Source organism: Hypanus sabinus, chromosome 4 (assembly GCF_030144855.1).
Source record: "Hypanus sabinus isolate sHypSab1 chromosome 4, sHypSab1.hap1, whole genome shotgun sequence".
In the NCBI taxonomy this organism is placed as follows: Eukaryota; Metazoa; Chordata; class Chondrichthyes; order Myliobatiformes; family Dasyatidae; genus Hypanus; species Hypanus sabinus.
Window position 1 is genome coordinate 130,403,130 of NC_082709.1, and position 25,691 is coordinate 130,428,820.

General features: G+C 40.9%; 1 protein-coding gene across 2 annotated transcripts in view; it reads right to left on the bottom strand.

Annotated features, from left to right (window-relative positions):
- gk (glycerol kinase) overlaps positions 1-25,691 on the bottom strand; it is a 128,744-nt gene that overhangs the window by 2,919 nt on the left and 100,134 nt on the right. Inside the window, exons 14-19 of one of the 2 annotated variants that reach the window (XM_059968171.1) lie at positions 25,310-25,406; positions 18,572-18,656; positions 16,991-17,111; positions 14,405-14,548; positions 13,236-13,316; positions 10,863-12,263 (exon numbers count right to left, since the gene is read on the bottom strand). In XM_059968171.1, the coding sequence (XP_059824154.1) occupies positions 12,061-12,263; positions 13,236-13,316; positions 14,405-14,548; positions 16,991-17,111; positions 18,572-18,656; positions 25,310-25,406 (731 nt within the window). In that variant the 3' untranslated portion in view covers positions 10,863-12,060. Of the gene's footprint in view, positions 1-10,862; positions 12,264-13,235; positions 13,317-14,404; positions 14,549-16,990; positions 17,112-18,571; positions 18,657-25,309; positions 25,407-25,691 lie in introns of those variants that run through there. The other variant, XM_059968172.1, reaches the window with a different exon arrangement.

Here is a 25,691-nt window from a genome sequence, read left to right on the forward strand (position 1 = left end):
TTTTTGCTTATTTATTTGTTTATTATAACTTTGTTTTGTATTTGCATAGTTTGTTGTCTTTTGCTCATTGATTCTGATATGTTATTATTCTGTTATGGATTTATTGAGTATGCTCACAAGAAAATGAGTCCCAGGATTGTATATGGTGACAAGTATGTACTTTGACTAAAAAATTTATCTGGAACTTGCTTAAATCCACACTATTCTATTCTAGTGCAGACTTGCAAAAGTCCATGATTTTAATAACTGAGGTAATGAGGACTGCAGTGTTGATAGGAGATTCCATAGTCAGAGGAACAGAGACAAGATTCTGTGGATGCAATAGAAACACCAGGGGTGGTATCCTGCCTCCCTGGTGCTAGGATCATGGACATCTTGGATCTGGTCCATGGCATTCTCAAGGGTGAGGGCGAGTTGCCAGAAGTCTTTGTGCATATTGGTATCAATGACATAGGTAGAGAAGGTGAGTAGGTCCTGAAGAGATTCCAGAGAGCTAGGTAGAAAGCTGAAGACAATACTTCCAGAGCAGGTGAATGTGTGGTTGAGGTACTGGGGCAGGGGGCAGGGGTTTAGATTTCTGGATCATTGGGATCTCTTCTAGGGAGAAGGTACGACCTGTACAAAAGGGATGGCTTACACTGGAACCTGAGGGAGCCCAATATCCTTGTGGATAAGTTGGCTAGAGTTGTTCGGGAGGGTTTAATCCAGTTTAGCACGGGTCTGGGAACTGGAGTAATAGTGCTGAGGATGAAGTAGTTGGTTTACAAACAAAGGCAAAGTGTATTGAGACTCCTAGCAAGGATAGGCTGGTGACAGGGTAAAATTACAGTCAACAGGATGAATTACAATGTAAAAGGCAGACAAAACTGTAAAAATCAATTACAGGACTGAAGGTGCATCTGAATGCATGAATTACACAGAATAAGGTAGATGAACTTGTAGCACAGTTACAAGATTGGTATGTATGATGTAGGCATCACCGAATCATTGATGAAAGAAGATTATAGCTGAGAGCTCAACGTCCTAGGATACACACTGTATTGAAAGGACAGGCAGCTAGGCAGAGGGGTTGGCAAGGGCCTGCTGGTAAAAAATGACATCAAATTGTTAGAAAAAGGTGGCATAGTGTTGGAAGGTGTTGAATCATTGTGGGTAGACCCTAGGAACTACAAGGATTAAAAGATCCTGATGGGAGCGGTAGACAGGCCCCCAAACAGCAGTAAGAACAAAGTCTACAAATTACACTGGGAGATAGAAAATGTATGCCAAAAGAGCAATGTTACAATAGCCATAGAGGATTTCAATATGCAGGTAGATTGGAAAAATCAGGTTGGTGCTGGATCCCAAGAGGGGAAGTTTCTAGAATGCCAATGAGAGGGCTTTTTAAAGCAGCTTGAGGTTGAGCCCTCTAGGAAATCAGTTATTCTCGATTGGGTGTTGTGCCAGAATTGATTAGAAAGCTTAAGGTAGAAGAAACTTAAGGGGCAAGTGATCATAATAAGATTGAATTCACCCTGAAATGCAAGGAGAAGCTAAAGCCAAATTTGTCAGTGTTACATAAAGGGAATTACAGAGGAATGAGAGGGGAGATGGCCAGAATTGATTGGAAAAGAACAGGGATGACAGCAGAGCAGCAACGGCTGAAATTTCTGGAAGCAATTCAGAAGCCACAGTATATATACACAGAAGTAGTATGTAAAGGCAATATAACACAACTGTGGCTAATAAGGGAAGTCAAAAACCAACATGAAAACCAAAGGGAGCATATAATAGAGCAAAAAATTCAGTGGGAGGTTAGAGGATTGGGAAGCTTTTAAAAAGCAACACAAGACAATTAAAAGCCATTAAGGTAAAGATGGAACATAAAGGTAGACTAGCCAATAATATTAAAGAGGATACCAAAAGCTTCTGGATCCATAAAGTATAAAAGAGAGACAACAGTAGATTTTGGACTGCTGGAAAACAATGCTGGACAGGTAGTAATGGGGGACAAAGAAATGGAAGTTCCAGAGCATCAGTAGTCAGACGTGTGTGAAGTTGCCATTAAGGAGAAGGTTCTTGGGAAACTGAAAGGTCTGAAGGTAGGTAAGTCACCTGGAACAGATGGTGTACATCCCTGTTTTGAAAGAGGTGGCTTAGAGATTGTGGAGGCATTAGTAATGATCTTTCAAGAATCACTACATTCTGGAATGGTCCCAGAAGACTAGAAAATTGCAAATGTCACTCCACTCTTCAAAAAAGGTGGGGGGGGGGGGGGAAGAAGAAAGAAAATTATATAGGCCAGTTAGTCTGACCTTGGTGGTTGGGAAGATGTTGGAGCCGATTGTCAAGGTTGTGATTTTGGGATACTTGGAGGCACATGATAAAATAGGTTGTAGTCAGCATTGTTCCCTCAAGGGAAAATCTTGCCTGACAAATCTGTTGGAACTTTTTGAAGAAATAACAAGCAGGGTAGACAAAGAATTTCTTGGTGTATACTTGAATTTTCAGAAGACCTTTGACAAGATGCCGCAAAAGAGACTACTTGACCAGCTATGAGGCCATGGTATTACAGAAAGGATTCTAGCATGGATAAAGCAGTGGGTGATTGGAAGGAGGCAAAGTGTGGTAATAAAGGGAGCCTTTTCTGGTTAGCTGCTGGTGACTAGAGGTGTTTTATAGGGTCTGTGTTGGGAGGGTTTCTTTTTTACGTTATAGGTCAATGAATTTGATGATGGAATTAATGCCTTTGTTCCAAAGTTTGCAGAGAATACAAATTAGGTAGAGGGGCAGGTAGTTTTAAGTAGGGTATAGAAACACTGACAGATTAGAGAATGGGCAAAGTAGTGGCAGACAAACTACAATGTTGAGAAGTGCACGGTCATGCACTTTGCAGAAGAAATAAAAAGGTATACTTTTCTAAGAGAGAAAATTCAAAAATCTGAGCTGCAAAAAGGGACTTTGTGCAGGATTCCCTAAAGGTTAATTTGCAGGGTGAGACTGGTGAGGAACACAATTATGATGTTAGCATTAAGGGGACTAGAATATAAAAGCAAGGATGTAATGTAAAGCGTTGCGGTCTCACTGGAATTACTGTGAGGAATTTTGGGCCTCTCATCTTGGAAAGGATTTACTAACACTAAAGACTGTTCAAAGGAGGTTCATGAAAATGATTCGAGGATTGAATGGCTTGTCATGAAGAGCGTTGATATATCTGGGCTTGTATTCACTAGAATTCAGAAGAATGAGGAGTGACCTTATTGAAACCTATCGAATAGTAAAAAAGCCTTTATAGAATGGATGTGGAGACTATGTTTCCCATCTTTCCGCTGGTAGGACCAGAGGACACAGCCTCAGATTAGAAGGGCATCCTTTTAGAACGGAGATGTAGAGGAGTTTCTTTAGTGATAGACCATAAGACTACAAGATATAGCCTCCTCCTGCTCCTATTTGGCCCATCAAGTCTGCTCTGCCATTCAATCATAGGCTGATCCAATTCACCCACACTCCCCTGCCTTCTCTCCATACCACTGAATGTCCTGGCTCATCAAAAACCCATCTATCTCTGCCTTAAATGGACCTAATGACTTGGCCTCCAGAGCCACTCATGGCAATAAATTCCACAGATTTACCACCCTCTGACTGAAGTAATTTCTCCGAATCTCTGTTCTAAATGGATGTCCTTTAATCCTGAAGTCATGCCCTCTTGCCCTAAACTCCCCTACAATGGGAAATAACTGCCATATCTAATCTGTTCAGGCCTTTTAACATTCAGAATGTTTCTATGAGATTCCCCCCCCCCCCCCCCCCCCATTCTCCTGAACTCCAGGAATACAGCCCAAGAGATGCCAGATGTTCCTCATTCAGTAAGTTTCATTCCTGGAATCATTCGTGAATCTTCTCTGAATCCTCTCCAATGTCAGTATATCCTTTCTAAAATAAGGAGCCCAACACTGCACACAATACTCCAAATGTGGTCTCTCAAGTACCTTATAGAGCCTCAACATCACATCCCTGCTCTTGCATTCTGCGAGGGATGATTGATAAGTTTGTGGCCTAAGGTAGAAGGAGATGATTTATTAACTTTAAACTTTCTGCACAATCACTCAGAGTTGAAACACATGTCATGTAACGAGAACTGTACAACTCATCCCCTTCTACCTTAGGCCACAAACTTATCAATCACCCCTGCTGTGGACACTTTCTGGAGGTTCAAGATCCGTATGCTCCATGACTGCTGGACTATGTGTGTAAATGTAGGAGGGGCCTATGTTGAAAAATAAATGTGCTAGGTTTTCTAAAATTGACGCCGTCTACCTTAGGCCACGAACTTATCAATCACCCAAGTATATCTCTAGAAATGAATGCCAACATTGCATTCACCTTCATCACCGACTCAACCTGGAGGTTAACCTTTAGGGTATCCTGCACAATGACTCCCAAATCCCTTTGCATCTCTGCATTTTGAATTCTGTCCCCATCTAAATAATAGTCTGCCCATTTATTTCTTCCACCAAAGTGCATGACCATTCAAATTCCAACATTGCATTTCATTTGTGAATCGTGAGTGGGGAATCTGCGGTATTCATTGCAAGAATAGCTGTGGAGGCTACCTTCATGTATATTTAAGGCAGAAGTTAAAATATTCTCAATTTGTTAATGCATGAAGGGATACAGGGAGAATGCAGGAGATTGGGGCCGAGAGGAGAACTGGATCAGCCACGATGAAATGGTGGAGAGACGGTGGCTCACAAATAGAGAAAGTTTGGAGACAGTGTGTGAGGGAGGATAGGCAGGTGATAGAGAAGGGATGTGCTCGGACCGATGGTTTGACATGTGTCTACTTTAACGCAAGTATGGTGATTGGAAAGCAGATGAGCTTAGAGTGTGGATCACTACTTGCAGCCATGATGTGGTGGCTATTACAGAGACTTGGGATGGCTCAGGGACAGGGACGGTTACTTCAAGTGCTGGGTTTTAGGTGTTTTAGAAAGGACAGGGAGGGAGGCAAGAGGTTGGGGCATGGCACTGTTGATCAGAGATAGTGTCACGGCTGCAGAAAAGGTGGATATCATGGAGGGATTATCTACGGAGTCTACGTGGGTGGAGGTTAGAAACAGGAAGGGGTCAATAACTTTACTGGGTGCCTTTTTTTTTTAAAAATAGGCTGCCCAATAGTAACAGGGATATCGAGGAGCAGATAGGGAAACAGATCCTGGAAGGGTGTAATAGTAGAGTTGTTGTGATGGGAGATTTTAATTTCCCAAGTATCAACTGGCATCTCCCTAGAGCAAGGGGTTTAGATGGGGTAGAGCTTGTTCGGTATGTTCAGGAAGGTTTCTTGACACAATATGTAGATAAGCCTACAATGGGAGAGACTGTACTTGATCTGGTATTGGGAAATGAACCTGGTCAGGTGTCAGATCTCTCAATGGAAGAGCATTTTGGAGATAGTGATCATAATTCTATCTCCTTTACAACTGCAGTGGAGAGAGATGGGAACAGACAAGTTAGAAAAGCGTTTAACTGGAGTAAGGGGAATTATGATGTTATCAGGCAGGAAATTGGAAGCTTAAATTCGGAACAGATGTTCTCAGGGAAAAGTATGGAAGAAATGTGGCAAATGTTCAGGGGATATTTGTGTGGAGTTCTGCATAGGTATGTTCCAATGAGACAGGCAAGTTAAGGTAGAGTACAGGAACCGTGGTGTACAAAAGGATGTAATAAATTTAGTCAAGAAGAAAAGAAAACCTTACAAAAGTTTCAGAGAGCTAGGTAATATTAGAGATCTATAAGATTATAAGGCTAACAGGAAGGAGCTTAAGAAATAAATTAGGAGAGCCGAAAGGGAAGGCCTTGGCAGGCAGGATTAAGGAAAAGCCCAAGGCATTCTACAAGTATGTGAAGAGCAAGAGGATAAGATGTGAAAGAATAGGACTTATCAAGTGTGACAGTGGGAAAGTGTGTATAAAACCAGAGGAAATAGCAGAGGTACTTAATGAATACTTTACTTCAGTATTCACTATGAAAAAGAACCTTTGTGATTGTAGTGCCGACTTGCAGCAGACTGAAAAGCTTGAGCATGTAGATATTAAAGGATATGCTGGAGCTTTTGGAAAGAATCAAGTTGGATGGGTTGCCGGGACCAGATGAGATGTACCCCAGGCTACTGTGGGAGGCGAGGAAGGAGTTTGCTGAGCCTCTGGCGATGATCTTTGCATCATCAATGGGGACAGGAGAGGTTACAGAGGATTGGAGGGTTGTGGATGTTGTTCCCTTATTCAAGAAAGGGAGTAGAGATAGCCCAGGAAATTGTATATCATTGAGTCTTACTTCAGTGGTTAGTAGGTTGATGGAGAAGATCCTGACAGGCAGAATTTTTGAACATTTGGAGAGGTATAATATGATTAGGAATAGTCAACATGGCTTTGTCAAGGGCAGGTCAGACCTTACGAGCCTGATTGTATTTTAAGGATGTGACAAAACACATTGATGAAGGAAGAGCAGTAGATGTAGTGTATATGGAGTTCAGCAAGGCATTTGATAAGATACCTCATGCAAGGCTTATTGAGAAAGTAAGGATCCAGAACTGGCTTGCCCACAGAAGGCAAAAGTGTGGTTCTAGACGGGTCATATTCTGTATGGAGGTTGGTGACAAGTGGTGTGCCTCAGGGATCTGTTCTGGGACCCTTACTCTTCGTGATTTTTATAAATGACCTGGATGAGGAAGTGGAGGGATGGGTTGGTAAGACTGATGATGACACAAAGGTTGGGGGGTGTTGTGGATAGTGTGGAGGGCTGTCAGAGGTTACAGCAGGACACTGATGGGAAGCAAAACTGGTCCGAGAATTGGCTGATGGACTTCAACCCAGATAAGTGGGAAGTGGTTCATTTTGGTAGGTCAAATATAATGGCAGATATAGTATTAATGGTAAGACTCTTGGCAGTGTGGAGGATCAGAGCGATCTTGGGGTCCAAGTCCATGGAACACTCAAAGCAGCTGCGCAGGTTGACTCTGACTAAGGTGGCATATGGTGTACTGGCCTTCATCAATCGTGGAACTGAATTTAGGAGCCGAGAGGTAATGTTGCAGCTGTGTAGGACCCTGGTGAGACCCCACTTGGAGTACTGTGCACAGTTTTGGTTGCCTCACTATAGGAAGGCCGTGGAAGCCATAGAAAGGGTACAGAGGAGATTTACAAGGATGTTGCCTGGATTGGGGAGCACACCTTATGAGAGTAGGTTGAGTGAACTCAGCCTTTTCTTCTTGGAGCAAAAGAGGATGAGAGAAGACCTGATAGAGGTGTATAAGATGATGAGAGGCATTGATCGTGTGGATAGTCAGAGGCTTTTCCCCAGGGCTGAAATGGTTGCAGCAGGAGGACACAGGTTTAAGGTGCTGGGGAGGAGGTACAGAGATGTAAGGGATATTTAAAAAAAAATACAGAGTGGCAAGGCATGGATTGGGCTGCCAGTAACGGTGGTGGATGTGGATAGGAAAGGGTCTTTTAAGAGACTTTTAGATAGGTAGAATGTAGAAAATCTACAGCACATTAAGGCCCAGTGTTGTGCTGACCATGTAACCTACTCTAGAAACTGCCTAGAATTTCAGTAGCCCATAGCCCTCTATTTTTCTAATGTCCATGTACCTACTTAAGAGTCTCTTAAAAGGCCCTATTGTATCCGCCTCCACCACTATTGCTGGCAATGCATTCCATGCACCCATCACTCTGTGTGGAAAAATGTACCCCTGACATCCACCTTGTATCTATTTCCAAACACCTTCAAACTATGCCCCCCTTGCATTAGCCATTTCAGCCCTGGGAAAAAAGCTTCTGACTATCTACAGGGAGCTTAGAAAAATAGAATGCTATGGGTAAGCCTAGTAACTTCTAAGGTAGGGACATGTTTGGCACAACTTTGTGGGTCAAAGGGCCTGTAGGTTTTCTATGTTTCTAAGACTTAATGGGCCAAATAGCCCAATTTTGCTCCTATATCTTATGGTCCAATACAGATTGTGGTTAGATTTCAAGCAGCTCAAGCCACAGGGATACAACTTCCACCTACCTGCTCAGGGAACAACAAAGAATTCCCTGAACTCAGAAAACTGACTGTTGGCCGACAGGCTCACCTCTTTAATACTTACTTTTGTTTTGAGCGTGATGTATTGATAAAGAGCATTGTTCAGAAACATTAGAGCAATACCACAAGTAAAAATGACATTCAATCATGACTGTAAATTAACCCTGAGTATGAGCGCATGTGTTTTGCTACAAAACATTTTCAAAAAAATATCCATTATCCAAGGCTGTCAACCAAACCATTTTGCCATTTAAGTCTCTCCACTGCTTGTGGATAGTTCTGAGGTTGAGTGACTCGATTCCCAGGATGATTAGTAATTGGCAATAAATGTTGTGCAGGTTGATGAACATCTCATCCCAAAAGCAAAGAAAACCAAGCTTGGAGAGTCACAAATACATCAACATCACACAGCATTAGCAAGCATGCTAAAGTTAACAAAATGAGCAGTCATGATACAGAATTGTTCAGGCATTAAATATTATTAAAAAAACTGATAATTAATCATACCAAAATCTATTCTCTGAAATACCTGATCTAAATCACTTTGTACAAAACCAATGCAGGTCCACAATCCCATATCCGAAATTCTAAAATCAGAAAACCGAAGCTTTCTTCGTGGAGTGTGGAACGTGTTGTAACAAGTCTTGTTTGGCGCACCAACAGCTGACGTCACTCAGGTGTGAAGTGGCAGCACTAGCAGAGGCCACCAGATGTCAGCTGTAGCTCAGCGCTCGTACTGGTTACACTTGCATTCGCTGATATTGTGTGTTCACTGTTGACTTTGTCTTTAATTTCACTGTGAAAATGTCAAAAAGAGCTGCAGATACCCATGTGGGTAACAATGAGAAAAAGAGAAGGAAGCATCTATCATTATCAGTAACGCAGAAAGTGGAGCTATTGCAGAAGTTTGATCATGGTGTGTCTGTGCGGTGAAACAACTTCTTACTGGCACTATGTTCCTAGAAAAACCATTAACAATGGCTGATGGAAGAGCACCTACAGGTTTTAGAAGATGCTAAGGACAGGTTAACTATTCTTGGGTGTGCCAATGCAGCAGGCACACAAGGTGAAGTTGGCAGTGATTGGAAAAAGCCAACATCTGAGATGCCTGAAAGGTGTACGCAATTTACCTGTGCATTATTATGCAAACAAGAAAGCACTGGTAACCTGAGAAATGTTTTCTGACTGGTTCAATAACCACTTTGTACCAGTGGCACGAGTTCATTGCAGGCAAGCTGGACCAGAAGAAAACTGTAAAATTTTATTGTTCCTGGACAATTGCTTTGCACATCCCCCTGCCGAACTTCTTGTGAAAAGTAATGTTTTTGCAATTTACTTGCCCCCCAATGTGACATCTATATTACAGCCTTGTGACCAGGGAATTTTACGTTTCATGAACAGCAAGTATAAAGACTACTTTTTGAATTGTATGCTTTCTGCAGTAAACAGAAGAGAAGGAATCCAAGACTTCCTGAGTTCAATGTTAAGGATGCCACTTACACTGTTGCTAATGCTTGGAATGATGTTGATAAATTAACAATAACAAATGCTTGAAACAGACTTTGGCTACAATGACGTTTGATGTAAATGAACCTACAGATCAAGACTTTGAAGGATTGTGTCACTAATGAGAAGATGATTATCAAACATCATAATTTACACTAAAATGTTATTGAACTAAAGTGTAAATAAGTTAGAGGAAGCTGACATTGAAGAAATGCCGCACATTGACAATGATGCACCTGCATTCCTTGAGTGATGGGGAGATTGCTGAAATGGTGCTAAATACAGAGAAGCATGAAGATAATAGTGATGATAATGACATAGTGAACACAGGTGAAAAAATCCCATAGACAATATGGTGAAAATGTGTGATCAATTAATTGCTGGCCTTGAACAACATGCATTTATCAGTGAGCAAGAGATTATGGCAGTTTACTCAGTTAAAAGAGAGATTGCTTAGACATAAACCTATGTTAATGAGACAAATGACACTTGAAGTATTTAAAAACGCTGTCTGTCACATTGCTGCTTCATAACTTGAGAATCTTGTTCCTGCCCCATCAGGTACCTATAGAATATTTAGCTTTGTTTGCCAGACGTAATATAACTTAGAGGTATCTGTACGTATTTAGCTTAGTTTGAACTTGTCCTGCAGTATTTCCATTCTATATTTATTCTAGTAAATCATTTTCCAGGTGTTTGAATCGGTTTGTTTGAAGCTGTATATTTTTGTTTTCTTGAATGTTATTGTTAGAAATAAAATGTACTTATATATTTATGGTCTATAATTATCCCACTGTTTAATTTATCAGTACATTACTCTATAAATAAACTAATAGTATTTGTAAAAGAGCGCAGATCAGGAAAACCTGGAAGTTCTCTCTCCAGCACTCGTTGTTTAAGCATATACAGACTTGTTTACGCATATAGACTTTTTTCTTGTCATTATTCCCTAAACAATACAGTATAACTACTTACATAGCTTTTACATTATATTATGTATTATAAGTAATCTAGAGATGATTTAAAGTATATGGGAGGATGTGCATAGGTCTGGAGCTCCCTGGGTCCTAAAGTCCTCCCACACAGAGGTCAATTATCAATATAATTATCAAATTTCTGAAATCTGAAAAATTCCAAATTCTGAAATGCAACTGGCCCCAAGGATATCAAGTAAGGGATTGTGAACCTGTACAAAAATTAAGCATGATAACTATTTTCCTCCTCCCTCACCAAAACATTGATGGATTCTGATGCTCTAAAATCAAGGTTCTTTTGGAAGTCCAGAAAGAGGCACAAAACTTGCTGCTTCACAATTGTTTTATTAAGTATTATAGAGTTGAAAATGGACAGTGATAGAAGTCTACTAAGTGAAGAGTGATAGAAGCATAAAGATAGTGTCACTATGCGGTCACTTCTTACCCTAAGTAAATAAGAGAAATTCCAATCAAACTTGCAGATAAGAGTCTGTCTAGACCAGGGGTGGCCAACCTTTTACATTCCATGTGTCAAATTTTCACGCATGAGTTCAGATGTGCCATACAACTCTTGTACCCCCATTCAGTTCTTGTAAAAAATGTTAATATAGATATATTTAGCTTTTTACATTATATATTGATTTAATATAAAAACAAGCATTACTTACCTAAGAGACTTTTAATATATTTTGTCTTCTTTTGATTTCTTCCTTTTTCTTAATGACATTCTTTCCATAACTCAGACCCAAGCACTAGCCTCAGTTTTCTTTCTAATGATGTGTTTTAGTGTCTATTAAGATCATTTATTTTATTATGTGAGAAAGTGTTTTCACAAACAATGCACACAGACCTGCTGCAAATAACTCATTTTCCCACTGTTCATTGAATTCACGTTTACTATCACTTTCTGCTTTTCTTTTGCTCATTTTCTGTAATGGGTAACTGAATATAAAAACAAGGCTAAATTTTCGAAAAAGTACAAAACTGCAAATGTTCAAAGGATGAACAAAACACAACTCCATAGTGCACGAGTGTCAATTGTAAACTGACTGGCAAAAACCTGTGATGCACCGCTGGTGCAGACACCTGGCGCCTCTGATCAAACAAGTATCAAACGTGTATTGAATAGTTATAGAACGACTGCAGAACAAAAGCCCTTCTTTCCTAGTTCGACTCATTGAACATCTTTAAAAATTGAAAAGAGATTAATGTGAAAGATAGCAATTATTTTTAGCGATTTTATTATTTCGTGCACATCTTTTGATGAATGTTAAGTTCCAGATTTATTCTCAGTAAAACCCATTTCTAACTCTAAGCTACTTGAATTCCTGTTATAGATTTTTTTCCTACAAATTGGTTTTTGGTTAATACTTTTTGCATGAGTAGGCTTACTTTTTTTATCATTATCACTGGGGTGCAATGAACCACTTCTAATCATCCATCGCACTTTTGGCACATGCGCCATAGGTTGGCCATCCATGGTTTAGACTACACTAGAAAGCATAATAAACGGCAACTATTAAGCTGCAAAGAAAATAACAATTAAACAGACAAATCCAACACTTGAGCTACAAAGCTGCAAAATGGCCTTCCACTTGGTAACAATCCGCAATGTTACACATTGGTTTTTGAACAGAAGATTTTCCTTCGCATATGCAGTTCCAAAATGACTGGGAGATGAGCAGCAAATATTTACGACCCATTGTAATTGAATTAAATCATCTAAAGTAAATTACAAGATGCAGTTAACTAAATATATAGTGTTGACTTTCCATAACCAGCTAGAGAAATTTCGTTTAAAAGAAAGAGGGACAATCTCATTGCAGCACAAAATCCTTAAGTGGTATGATAGGTTAGATGTCAAGATATTTGCACAGGAGTGACAGGGGGTGGGGTTGGACTATCAATTAACAGGTGTAGCTTCAAGGTTAGGTGACAGTCAGTTAAAATGGAGTTGCAATAGAACAACTTCTCATGAACCTTAGCAAATCTCTGCCCAGCAGGTTCTGGAGTGGGGTCATTGGGGAGTATCTGAAGAGGAGGATACATTTCGTAAGATCCAGGAATTGAAGACTATGAGAAATCAGCACAGAAAAGGAAATCAGCCAAGATCATACTCAATGACATAGCAGGATTGAGGGGACAAGGCTTGGCGCACCATGGTAGCTGTCAGAGTGACGTGACTGTAGTTCGGGGCATTCCAGAGATCAGATTTCAATTCTGGCACCATCTGCAAGGAGCTTGCACATTTTACATGACTGCATGGGTTTGCTCCAGGTGCCCTGGTTACCTCCAAAGACATATCGGTTAGTAGGTTAAGCAGTCATTGCAATCTGTCCTCTGATTAGGCTAGTGTTGAATAGGTGGGTTGCAGGGCAGTGCCGCTTGGTGGGCAGGCCTTGTTCAGCACTGCATTTCTAAATAAATGACCTGTTTCTATTTTCTTATGATTCGCCTGTTCATACAGTGCACTTAGTGTCCATGTGCAAGTCCCTTCACTCCTCTGTGTACTACAATTTTAATATTTATATGTTGAAACCCAACTACTTACTTCACTTAAACTATTTACTTCTGTACTTAATTTAGGATAACTTTTTTCATACACTTACTTTGCCTTTTAAATTTTCATTTCTCTGATCTTAATTGGTGCTGTTTATGACTGGCTCTCTTTTTGACTTTTACCCCAACACTCACCAAAATCCTCGTCACCTTGCTCCACCCAGCCTATTGATTTTTGTACTGCTAACTTCCAGCGATGAAACCGTTTGTTGCTCTCTGTGGATTAAAAAATATATTAAATAAAGTCGGCTAGATATTCTTCCACATTTTAATAGCACCTAATTAGCCTTTTAACTCTACTATAACCCAGCTGCAAAAGGAGGGGAGTTGGGCATGGGATTAACAACCCCATCCTATAAAAATAAGAGCTATGGAAACACCAAAGAAGATCCAAAAAATCTCATCCCTGACAGAGGAAGGATCTTTTCCTAGAAGATGTAAAGATGGGCCACACCTGGCAACAACTTAACAGATTAGCTCAGGATAGAGGACTTTGGTGAGCTGCTGTCAACGGTCGATGCCCCAGTAGGGTTGATAGGTTTAAATAAGTAATTAGCCATGTCACGTGTGGAAGCTTGATCTTATTCTTTTACTCAGTTGCCTTTATGACATTACTCTTTTTCAATTCAAACTTCCTCCAGTCCCAGGTCTGTTAAACAGAAAATGATGCCTTGTGCAGTCTCTAATGATCTTACTGTTCTTCAAGGTATATCTGTATCTGTCTCAATTCCACACTAGTATTCACTCTATAATCCTGCATCACTCAATGTCCCATCTGATACTTTCTCATACTTACCAACCAATTCTGGATTATTGCACTTCACTGTGATACAATTAAGGCATTTTACTTTTTGAAGTATTACCTCTGACAACACGATACGATAAATGAGGAACAGGTACAGTGTTTTACACTGCTTGCACTGCATCACAGACCAGTTCACAAATGGATGCACCTTACAGCAAGCACTGGCTGGGGATTCCAGACAATGGAAATCCAATGAATAAAGAATGTGCTAAGAGACAAAATGGCATTACGATACTTGACGTGACTAAAGGAAAAGTTTTTTTTAAAATTCCAATTTTCTGTTACTGTAATATTAATAGCATTTACATCAACATTGAAGTAATCTATTTTTGTAATGAAGGAAGCAATGAAAATCTTAAATCAGATTCAAGGTGGTTTGTAACATTGTAGTTAAATTAAAATTAGAAATACATTTATACCATTCCATTAAACCCCCCAAAAAATCATTTAATGCAACAGATGGCCTGTGACAAGATTTCCAAGTCAAATGCTTTCTTACCTTCAATCTCTATCTGTGGTTCAAATTTTTCCCAGTCTGAGATTGAGGAACCGTCTTTTGGCAGATTCCAGACTCCAATACCATCTGCAGCACCAGCCACCATGGCTACTCCTAGTGCAGTTGTTTGTGCCATGCTTGCTTTCACTGCAAGAAGGCAAAACACACAAAATGCTAACTCAGTTGGGATTTGGGATTTTTGTGCATGTGCTGTCTCAAGAAGGCAATGCTTATTTAGCAAAGTATTTATCACCTTCTGAAAATACATTTCTCCTTGTATATACAAACCAAGATTGTGAAAATGTGCTTCCTAGTTCATAACTGTTCCACACAAGTAACAGATCTCTTCATATTCTTCAACATGTCAGAAGAACAGCCTTGTTTACTCAATCCCTCCTATCACAAACCAACCATCCATGGACCTAGTCCAGATGATAATTTTAGTGCTAGTAACTTTTAAATTAGGTTGCACTTGGTGCAGGTTAGGGCACAATCAACACAATTTTGGACAATTTTAATTTTATTGAGGAGAAAAACAAAGGATGGAAGTAGTGTGTTGGAACAGCTTAAAAAAAAACACTAATACAATCCATAATGATTCATAAATTAAAAAGTGATGGACCTTTCCATCACTAGATTCAAAATAGACATAGCCATACAAACAAAAATAATGTACCAAAAGCACTTACTGCTCATGCTCAATAAGCCTAATGTTTACAGATTCTGAGCAAAAAAAGAAACGTTCTGAAAACTCAGAACTGCATGTATTGAAGAACATAGAACAGTACAGCATAGGAACAGGCCCGCTGGCCACAATTGTGTGCTGAATCAATTAAATTAATAATAAACATGAGGAAATCTGCAGATGCTGGAAACTCAAAGAACAACACACACAAAATGCTGATTGAATAATAAAATGGCCAATTAAATTAATTTCTCCTGCCTAGACAATGTCCAGATCCTTCCATTTTCCTTATTCATGAATCTATCTAAATGTCTCTAATGCTTCTGCCTCTATCACCACCCCAGGCAATGCATTCCAGGCACCCACCACTCTGGTATTAAAAAAAAGTTTGCCCCTCACATCACCTTTGAATTTACCGCTCTATCACCTTAAATGCATGCCCTCTGGTATTAGGTATTTCAACCCTTGGAAAAAGACATTGTTTGTCTACTCTATCTATGCTTCTCATAATCTTCTGATAAAACATTTTTTAAACTTGTAAAAAGTTGACCACTTCTTTTGTCAATGATTCTCACGATTTCCTCACGTGTTTCCAACAATCTTCAAGCAAAAAATTGAGAGCTCCCACAGAAATCCTACCAACCTCCATTTATTCAAAGCTTTTGAGGAAGCTTCATACTTTTTTTAAAACTACAAACCAAATAGGCAAGTGCTCAAAATATGAAATGGAAACAGAAAATTCAAGAGATACAACAGGTTCAGGCAATCTGTGGAAAGAAACACAAGATTTCAGCCTTTCGGATAGATAGCTCCAGAGGCTTTTGTAGACCCAGGTGACTTCTTCCAGTTTATCCACGAAACATGTTATTCTTCTCTCCTCATGTCTCTTTCTTTCAAAGGTGGCTGGAGCCCGTGATCTACAGCTGCAGCTCAAACTATGGTTCTTCACTGGCAATGGGTTCTCACTCTATGACTGATTGGCCTGGCATTTCAAAATCTCCTGGTGTAGCCTGGAAAACATGCACCTTTGGGGTGTGGCCCCATAGTTGACCAGATTCCTCACTGATATTGCGAACTGAAGCGTCACTGGATATTGAAATGTCGAGAGAGAGCAGGCAGCTCACACCGCCTTCGAAAGAAGGCCCCTGCACACAAACAATCTCTCTTCTTTTGATGGTGAGAGAGATTCTGTTGATCCTGGAGTTGGGGTACTTGGGGAAGTGATGCGGCAGATTATAACATCAAAACAATGAGCTGTTTGTCTCCCCTCTTGTTGTAGGGACGATATCTCTCTCCTTCTCTAGGGAGAGGGAGTGCCTGTCTGAGATGAAGTGTTGGGATGGATAGAGGTTTTAGATGGACTCTAGATCATGACTTCATTAGGGGCTTTGCTATTGCCTGCATGGTGGGTGATGGAGGGTTGATGCTTTTGTTGGAGCAAGTGGGGGAGAGGAGAGGGTTAATACCTTTGCTGCTGCTTGTGCATGGGGGGGGCCTTTGGGGTTTTAACTTTTTCTGTCATTCATTCTTTGGGGTTTTTTGTTTCATGGATGTCTGCGAAGAGTAAGAATTTCAGGTTGAATATGGAATACATTCTCTTGACATTCAACTGAGCTTTTACAGTTCCAACAAAGTTTCAAAATTAAAATGTAAACTGTTTCTCTTTACACAATATTAGTCTTTCCAACGCTTTGTTTTTATTTTGCAATCTCACAACAGCCCGAAGTCACTCTATAAAACTATATTTAATATAGATAAGAGACTTCTGTCATGAACAATTCATCTTTATAAAAATTAGCAACTTCCCCCAAATATTCAGTATTCAAGAAGAAGTACTGGGTACTGGAAGCAAGCCCCTTTTCCTGACAGGAACTGGAAGGAAGAGTGCAACTTTGGATCCTTACCAACTGGTATACCAAGTATATCTGATTGAAGTTGCAGCATTATCTTGTTGCTGGTCATTCCTCCGTCTACTCTGAGATGTGTCTGTTTGATCCCAGCGTCTTTGTTCATGGCCTCAAGAAGCTGAAAGCAGCATACAATTATTGAGCTGCAACATTTAATTACCCTGCTAACTTACTTTATTCCACAATATTTTTGTTTAGACTTCAGACAAGTTTCAAACTTAATTTCTATTTTGTGTACAATTTAATTTTCCACTCAATAAAAGACATTCACCTTGAGTGTTCAACTCTAATACTACATTCCCAGCAGAGTGGTTCGCTTCGAGTATAGTTCAAAATTAAAGACAAGATACACAGGTATTGGTTTATGAACTACACTTGTGTGGAATGTAGTTTTCTTGTTTATTTGCAATTTTGGCATGGTTTTAAACTTCCGTTCTCACTACAGGTTAAGCAAATAAAGGTCACTGAATTGAGATCAACAGCTCAATATCTTTTCACGCAGAAGAAATTACTTCTATAAGCCATAAGCCAAAAGTTATGGGCAGATAGGATTTTGAAAGGATTATGATCTTTGAGCACCTTGGTTGTTTGGCTCGAATTTACAAGAATTACCCAGAAATTTTTCTATGCTGATCCTGGTTGCACCTCTTCTAGATAATGTAACCACATGGTGAGGGGCAGCATGGTTGAAAAAGGCAAATGATTGATATTACACTTCAATATCTGTATTAGCAATTTGATCATCAGTAAGGTCCTAGACCACTTCATTAAAAAGACAAATGTGATCTTGTTGATGCATTGCAAGTTGAATTAATTGACCTCCTAGCAACACAAACAAAATGGAGGAACTCAGCAGGCCAGGCAGGATTTTGTGTGTGTTGCCCGGATTTGCAGCATCTGCAGATTTTCTCGTTTGTTAATTGACTTGCACCTTATTTATTGGCTTGAAGCTTCCACCTACATACAATTACAAAAAAATCCTCAGAAGGTGCAAGCATGGACTTCTGGTGTTTGGTGCAAAGATCGCAGTGTCATTTTGGTTAATTCAACCTCCGCACCCTTCCCCCCCATTTCAGCTTATAATCAGCAAGAGGCAGTTCCTTCACACTGTAAATCAACATGCAATGTTACCTTCAAGGTACCTTTTCCACTAAACGACCCCCCCCCCCCCTAATTTTCTAGGTTCCATGCATTTTTCAACATTTCTTATAATTGGCTACATTTTCAGTTTTCTTTTCCACAAGTAACTCATTTTTTGGGGACATTAAAAAAAAACAGTATTACATAGAGTCAGCATTGGTTTATAAATGAGCAAGCTTATTTGACAAATCTGAGTTTTTTTTTGAGGCTACACACAAAATAACAAAGGCAAACAAAGGGATTTTGTCTCCTTGCACTTCAAGGTCTTCAATAAAGTACCAAAAGATAGAATAGCTGCTAGCACTTGCAGTATTATTGGTTTGACAGGATTTACAAAGAACCTCTCACCAATTCTCTACTTGTCTGTGCCAGAACAATCCAGTAAGGGAAAATGAAAGTGCACCCAAGGTGCACTGATAGAATGAAACTCTGGCTTACCTCACGTGTTTGAAAGGCAACAGATTCTAAAGCAGCAAATGCAATGTGATTTCTATTTGTAAACTGGGTAATGCCACAAATTATTCTGAGGAACAAAAAGAGGGAAAATATTTATTTAAATTATACACGCACCTGATTTTCTGCACATACTGTAAAAATGCTACATGATTATTTATTTGGCCCCATTCATTTTTCCAGTTCAAATTTACTGTCATCTGACTGCACATATACAGCCAAGAGAAACAATGTTCCCCCAGACCAGTGTACTCACAAAACACATCACATGAAACAAAGTATTACCACAAATAAGTTAATAAAATACAATTCAAACTTCAAGTATTGTGCAGCACAGGCAAACGTGCATGGTAAACAGCTTGCTGATGAGACTTCTCTGGTGGCAGGGTATTCATTAGTCTCTCAGCCTGGGGGAAAGAAGCTGTTACCCAGTCCGTAGTCCTAGTTCTGATACTCCTGTACCTCCGACCTGACTGTAGTGGGTCAAAGAGATTGAGGATCCCTAACACTCATCCCACAACAATGCTTTGGTCCCTTCATATACAATGCCATCGTATACCATGTCTGTTTTGAAATGCTGAAAAATTTCCATTTTTATACAGAATCATCTGTATGTGGCAACAGGGCAGTGCACAGAACAAAATACAGTAGAGTCCCAATAGTCTAATATCCCATTGTCTAGAAAGCTTGGTGGATCACATCTGGTTCACAGGATGCCAATTGCTATGGTCCCTGCAACACATTTGGGCTCTGATTCCTATTCACATTAGTAACTCGCCTTGTTGCATTTCTCACACTCGCTTGAATTTCACTGGGTTCTTTCTGGCCCTCCCTTTACACCAACCAAGTTCACTGGAGAATACTACATTTCTAAGTAACATTTGATATTTGAAGATCAATAGTATGTTGGGCGATTATGAAGAATTACAACCTATTGTCTGGAAAATCTGTCAGCCCAGAACTAGCAAAATCCTCAGTATGCTGGATAATCAAATTCATACTGTACTAAGTATAGGGAAATGCTCAGTGGCCACCTTTTGGTATACCTGCTTGTTAACGCAAATATCTAATCAAGCAATCATATGGCAGCAACTCAATGCATAAAAGGCATGCAGGCAAGGTCAAGAAGTTCAGTTGTTCCTCAGACTGGACATCAGAATGGGGAAGAAATGTGATCCGTGTCTTTGACCATGAAATGATTGTTGGTGCCAGACGACGTGGCTCAAGTATTTCAGAAACCACTAATTTTCATGCTTAATCTCTTGATTTTACAGAGAATGGTGTGATAAACAAAAAAAAATAAAATAAGTATCAGTGAATGGCAGTTCCTTGGGCAAAAAAACCTCATAAATGAGTGAGGTCAGAGGAGAATGGCCAAACTGGTTCAAGCTGACAGGAATGCAACAGTAACTGAAATGACCATGCATTGTGTGCAGTGGTGTGCAGACAAGCACTTCTGAACACACAACACATCAAACCTTGAAGTAAAACAACAAAAATACAACTGCAGATGCTGTGGATCAAAGGATACGTACACAACGCTGAAAGAACTCAGCAGGTCAGGCAGCATCCGTGAGAAAAGAGTAGCCAACGGTTCAGGCCGAGACCCTTAATCAGGAATGGGGGGGGGGGGGGGGGGAAAGAGAGAGCCGAAAACCAGTGATAGAGAAAATTTAAAGGGGGGAGGGGATAAGCATAAAAGAACTGTAGAGATAAAGAAGTAGGAAGTTGAAAGGGGAGGGAGGCAGAGAGGGGATGCACCTCCGCTCCATCTGTCACAATAGACGGGACCCCCCGGTTGCCACCCACTTCAACTCTGCCTCTCATTCCCATGTAGATATGCCCATATATGGCCTCCTCTACTGCCATGATGAGGCCAAACTCAGGTTGGAGGAGCAACACCTCATCTACCGTCTGGGTAGCCTCCAGCCTGGTGGTATGAACATTGAATTCTCCAATTTACAGTAATTCCCTCCCCCTCCCCATATCCCAGGTCCCCCTCTGCCCCTCTCCCCTTTCAACTTCCTGCTTCTTTGTCTCTACGGTTCTTTCATGCTTATCCCCTCCCCCCTTTATCTTTCCTCTGATTGGTTTTCCACCTGGCGCCTCTAGCACCCCCCCCCCCCCCCATCTCTATTACTGGGTTTCAGCCCATTCCTGATTAAGGGTCTTGGCCCGAAATGTTGGCTACTCTTTTCTCACGGATGCTGCCTGACCTGCTGAGTTCTTCCAGCGTTGTGTACGTAAACCTTGAAGCAGATGGGCTACAGCAGTAGAATGCCATACCATACTCCACTCCTGCACCAAATAAAACAGTCACTGAGTGCAAGTGTTGTGATTAAGTACAAAGCAGCATATGCTGATGCCAGCCACATTGTGGTGGGACTTTGACCAGGTTAGCTTAGTTTCTGCCCAACTACTATCAACACATGACCTGCAATAGACGAGGACTCAACTCACAACCACCGCTTTATCACCAGCAAGAATGTCCATCACCCATCTCTCATCCACACGCTGGCAAATCCATCTGGATGAGCAGCTCCTGCCTGTGTACACAGATTGAAGAATACGATACCAGTGAAGAGGACTACAAAGAGCTGGATGGCAGAAGCGGAGGAGCAAATGCAGTTAGTGGACTGGACTGCGCTCAAGGATTTGTTAACATACCTTAATGAATACGCTGCAATCGTCACTTACTTCACAAGTGTATGTTTGGACATGTTTGTACCATAAAGCCATTCTGAGTCTTCTGAGCAGTGCTGGATGAACTAGGAGATTTGTAATCTGCTGAGGGCTCGATCTGAGGTGTTTAAGGCTGGTGACCCAGAGTTATACAAGAAGTCCACATACAGACTTTGGAAAGCCATTCTGAACGCAGAGGAAATTTGAACCAAACCGGAATCAGAGGAAGAAGCTCAATGGCTGGGCAGGACATACATAATAACTTTGTGCAAGAAGAGATTAGATAGCATAAGGGGCAATGACCCATCACTCCCAGATGAGCTGAATGCCTTTTATACATATTTCGACAAGTGTCTGGTCTAGATGGCATACCTGGCCAAGTATCAAAGACCATGCAGACCAATAGGCTAGAATACATACCGATGTATCAACTTCTCACTTCTGTGGTCTGAGGTTTCCACCCGATTTAAAAATGCATTTATACTGGTACTCAAGAGCACAGTGACCTTCTTCAACACCTATCTGATAGCACCTAGATCAACTACAATGTAGAGCTTTGAGAAGTTTGTTATTGTGTAAATCATCTCCTGCCTCAGGAAACTTGGATTAACTCCAATTTATCTACCCCAGCGGGTCAACAGTACATTCAATTTCTCCAGCTCTTCACTCTCTTCTGGACAACAGGAACTCACATCAGGCTGCTTTTATTGACTAAAGCTGGGCATTCAACATAATCACCCTGCTTCAAGACCTGGCCTCTGTATCTCCCTCTGAAACTGGATATTCAATTTCCTCATCAGCAGACCTGAGAAGACCGATAACAATATCCCTTCCGTGCTGACCACCAACACAGATGCGCCTGAAGGCATATTTATATCCCTACTTAACTCGTTATACACACACTGCTGTGTGGCTAAGCACAGCTTCAATGCCGTCTTCAAATTCACTGCTGGCACTACTATAGTTGGATGAGTCACAGGTGGTATTATCACCTGGTTGAGTGGTGCTGCAAAAACAACCCCTTGCTTAACATCAACAAAACTGAAGAGATGATTGTTGACTTCAGGAAGGGGAAGGAAGATGAAAGTGTGCCAAGATATTTTAGATGAATGGTGGTGGAGAGAGTCAGCAGCTTTAAACTTCTGGTTGTTAACATATCAGATGACATGCCCTGGGCCCAGCACATAGATGCAATCAGAATTGTATCTGATCGATTGTGAGAATGTAGTAAGTGTACACGTGGGAGTTTGATAGTTAATTGCTTGGGCTCTCTTCTGTCAGGCGAGTTTAAGTGCATGCATTTTTGTCTCAGCAGGCCTGATTTGGCGCTCCCAATCTGCAAGTTGTCAGCGTGTAGCGTTACTAGCCTAACTCAGTAAAAATGTGTAATCATAGTATTCCATTATTGTTCTTGCTCCATGTATACTTAACATAAAGAAAGTGTGCCAGTGTCTTTACTTTTTTTAGGAGGCTGATATGGTTCCGTTTGCCATTGAATACTCTTAACAAGAGTCTGGAGGTGCACTGTTGAAAATATCCTCACAGATGGCAACATGGTTTGGCATGGCAATGCAAATGTACAGAAATACAACAAGCTCTAGAGGGTAATGGACTCTGCCCAGTATATCGTGGGCCCACCCTTGGTAGTATCTGTAGGGGATGTTTCATACCTGAACTCCATTCTATCCCTCCTAGGTCAGTCCCTTCCCACCTACACTGCAACATTTCTCATGCTCTTGATCTCCAAATTTTCAATTCCCTGCCTCTGATTGCCTCATTTTCACCATGGTTGTCCAGTCACTATCCCCCATCAAGGTGGCCTCAAAGCTCTCCGCTTCTTTCTCAATAGAAGAACCGGCCAGTTCCCACCCATCACTATCCTCCTCTACCTGGCAGAGCTGGTCCCCACAATCAATAATTTTCCTTCAGCTCCTCCTGCTTTGCCCAGATTCATGGGGTAGCTGCGAGAACCCACATGGGCCCCAGCTATACCCGCCTTTTAGTTGGCTACACAGAACAGTCTGTTCCAAGCTTTCCCTAGTAATGCTCCGCAGCTCTTCCTCTGCTACACTGATGGCTGCATTGGTGCTGCTTCATGCACCCGAGCTCAGTTCCTTCATCACTGCTGTATCTGCTCCCAGAATGTGGCTTTCCTTTCCAAATCAGGGATGTCCTCCTCCTTCAAAGGACAGGGTTTCCCCTTCCTCCACTATTGATGCTACCCTCACTCGCATCTCTTTCATTTCCTGAACATTCATGCTCACTCCATCTTCCTGCCTTCTTAACAGTGATAGAGTTCCTCCTGTCCTTACTTATCACCCCATACACCTCCAAATCCAATACATCATTCTCCACAACTTCCACCATCTCCAAAGAGATGCTACCACCAAATACATGGTTAACTTCTGCCTTCCACCCACACCACTTTTGTCAGGCAGTGCTCCCTTAATGATTTCCTTGTCTATTTATCCCTTCCCAGTAATCTCCCTCCCAATACTTATCTCTGCAAGCTGCCAAAATTCTACACCAGCTCATTCACCTCCTCCCTCACCTCCATTCAGGGCCCCAAACAGTCTTTCCAGGTGAGGTAACTGCACTTGTGAATCTGCTGCAGTTGGTCATCTATTGTGTCCAGTGCTCCTAATATGACCTCCTCTACATTAGTGAGACCCAGTGTAAATTGGGCAATTTTTCAGTTGAGCACCTGAGCTCCATCCGCCAAAATCAGAACTTCTCGGTGGCTAAACATTTTAATTATGATTTCCATTCCTGTTCTGAAATGTTGCTCCATGGTCTCTTCTGTGGTGCGAAGAAATATCTTGTATTCTCAGGAGAAATCCTCAGGAGAAATATCTTGTATTCCACCAGGGTAGCCCCCAACATGTGTGAATATCAATTTCTTCTTCCGGTAAAAAATATTTTTCCTACCCTCACTTCTTCTATTCCCACTTTGGCCTCTTGTGTCTTCTCATCTGCCTATCACCTTCCCCTGGGTCCCCTCCTCCTTCTCTTTCTTCTGTGGTTCACTCTCTCGTAGAAATCATTTCTTCTCCAGCCCTTTATTCTCCCTATTCACTTGGCTTCTCCCATCTCCTGCTAGCTATCCTCCTTCCCCTGCCTCCACCTTTACTCTGGTGTCTTCTTCCTTCCTTTCCACTCCTGAAGAGTCTCTGCCTGAAACGATGGCTGTTTATTCATTTCTTTGGATGCCGCCTGACCTACTGAGTTCCACACACAAAATGCTGGAGTCGCTCTGGATTTCCTGCTTCTGCAGAACTTCTCGTGTTTGTGATCTACAGGAGGTGCATCCTCAAGATGGCGACATCTAGCAAAGATCCCACTACCATGCTGTCTTTTCTACTCATAAGGCAGAAGGCACAGGAGCCTGAAGTCCCACATCACCAAGTTCAAGACAGCTTCTTCCTTTCAACCATACAGTTCTTGAACTAACTGCCATTGTGTACAAGTTATGTTTAATGTTTTATTTTCCTTGTGAATGTTGTTAATGATGTATGTGTCTGTGATGCTGCTGATGATTCTTCATTGCAGCTGTGTATAGACAATAAACTTGATTGTGAGCACTTCTCCAGATCTTGATTCACATTTTAAGTTTGCACCAACAAACCTTTCTCATTTATTTTCTTTTGCCTTCTAAATTTTCCAACGTATTGCCTTTTGCTCTCTCCCTTTTAAACTTATTTGCACACAATTTCCAGTTCTAATGGAAGATTATTAACCATATAAAATTTAAACATAGCTTGTTATCATCTACACAGATTCTCTCCAGCCTAGGAAAAAATTTAAAAAATATATTAGCAGCATTGATTGATCAGCAAATACTTCATGCATCCCATTCTAGACAAATACAACTGCTGAGTTACATACTATACACAATAGCAAAATTGGTTCTGACACTGATTGCAGTAACTGCTAGAGCTTTCAAACCATTAAACCATTATAAACACAACAATGATAAATCCAATAGACAGATACTGCAAAACAATCACTTTTTTGGTATAGGGATGAAAGTTAAGCTCTTACCCTCTTGCACTAGGTTCCCAATATGGTGCATATAACCCCGAGAAGGCTGGAACAAAATAGCAACCATGAGAGGAACCCACAGATGCAGCGAGCTTTTCTGAAAAAAAAAAGGCAGATAACTTTAGCATTTATTTAATAGAACTAAAAAAAACCATGAAAATTTTCACAATCGCTTTTGTACAACTCATTTATTCAGCAAGCACATCAGAAAGGTGGTAAATTGCTAGGCTAGGGTATTTTAGTTACCATTTTACTAAACAACTACGAATGTAAGTAATGGATCTTCAATAGACTTAGAGGAAGGTATCCTTCAATGCTATGATGAGATACAGGAATACCTGGGAAAAAAATGATGGCAGTCATATAAATGCAGAATATTTTG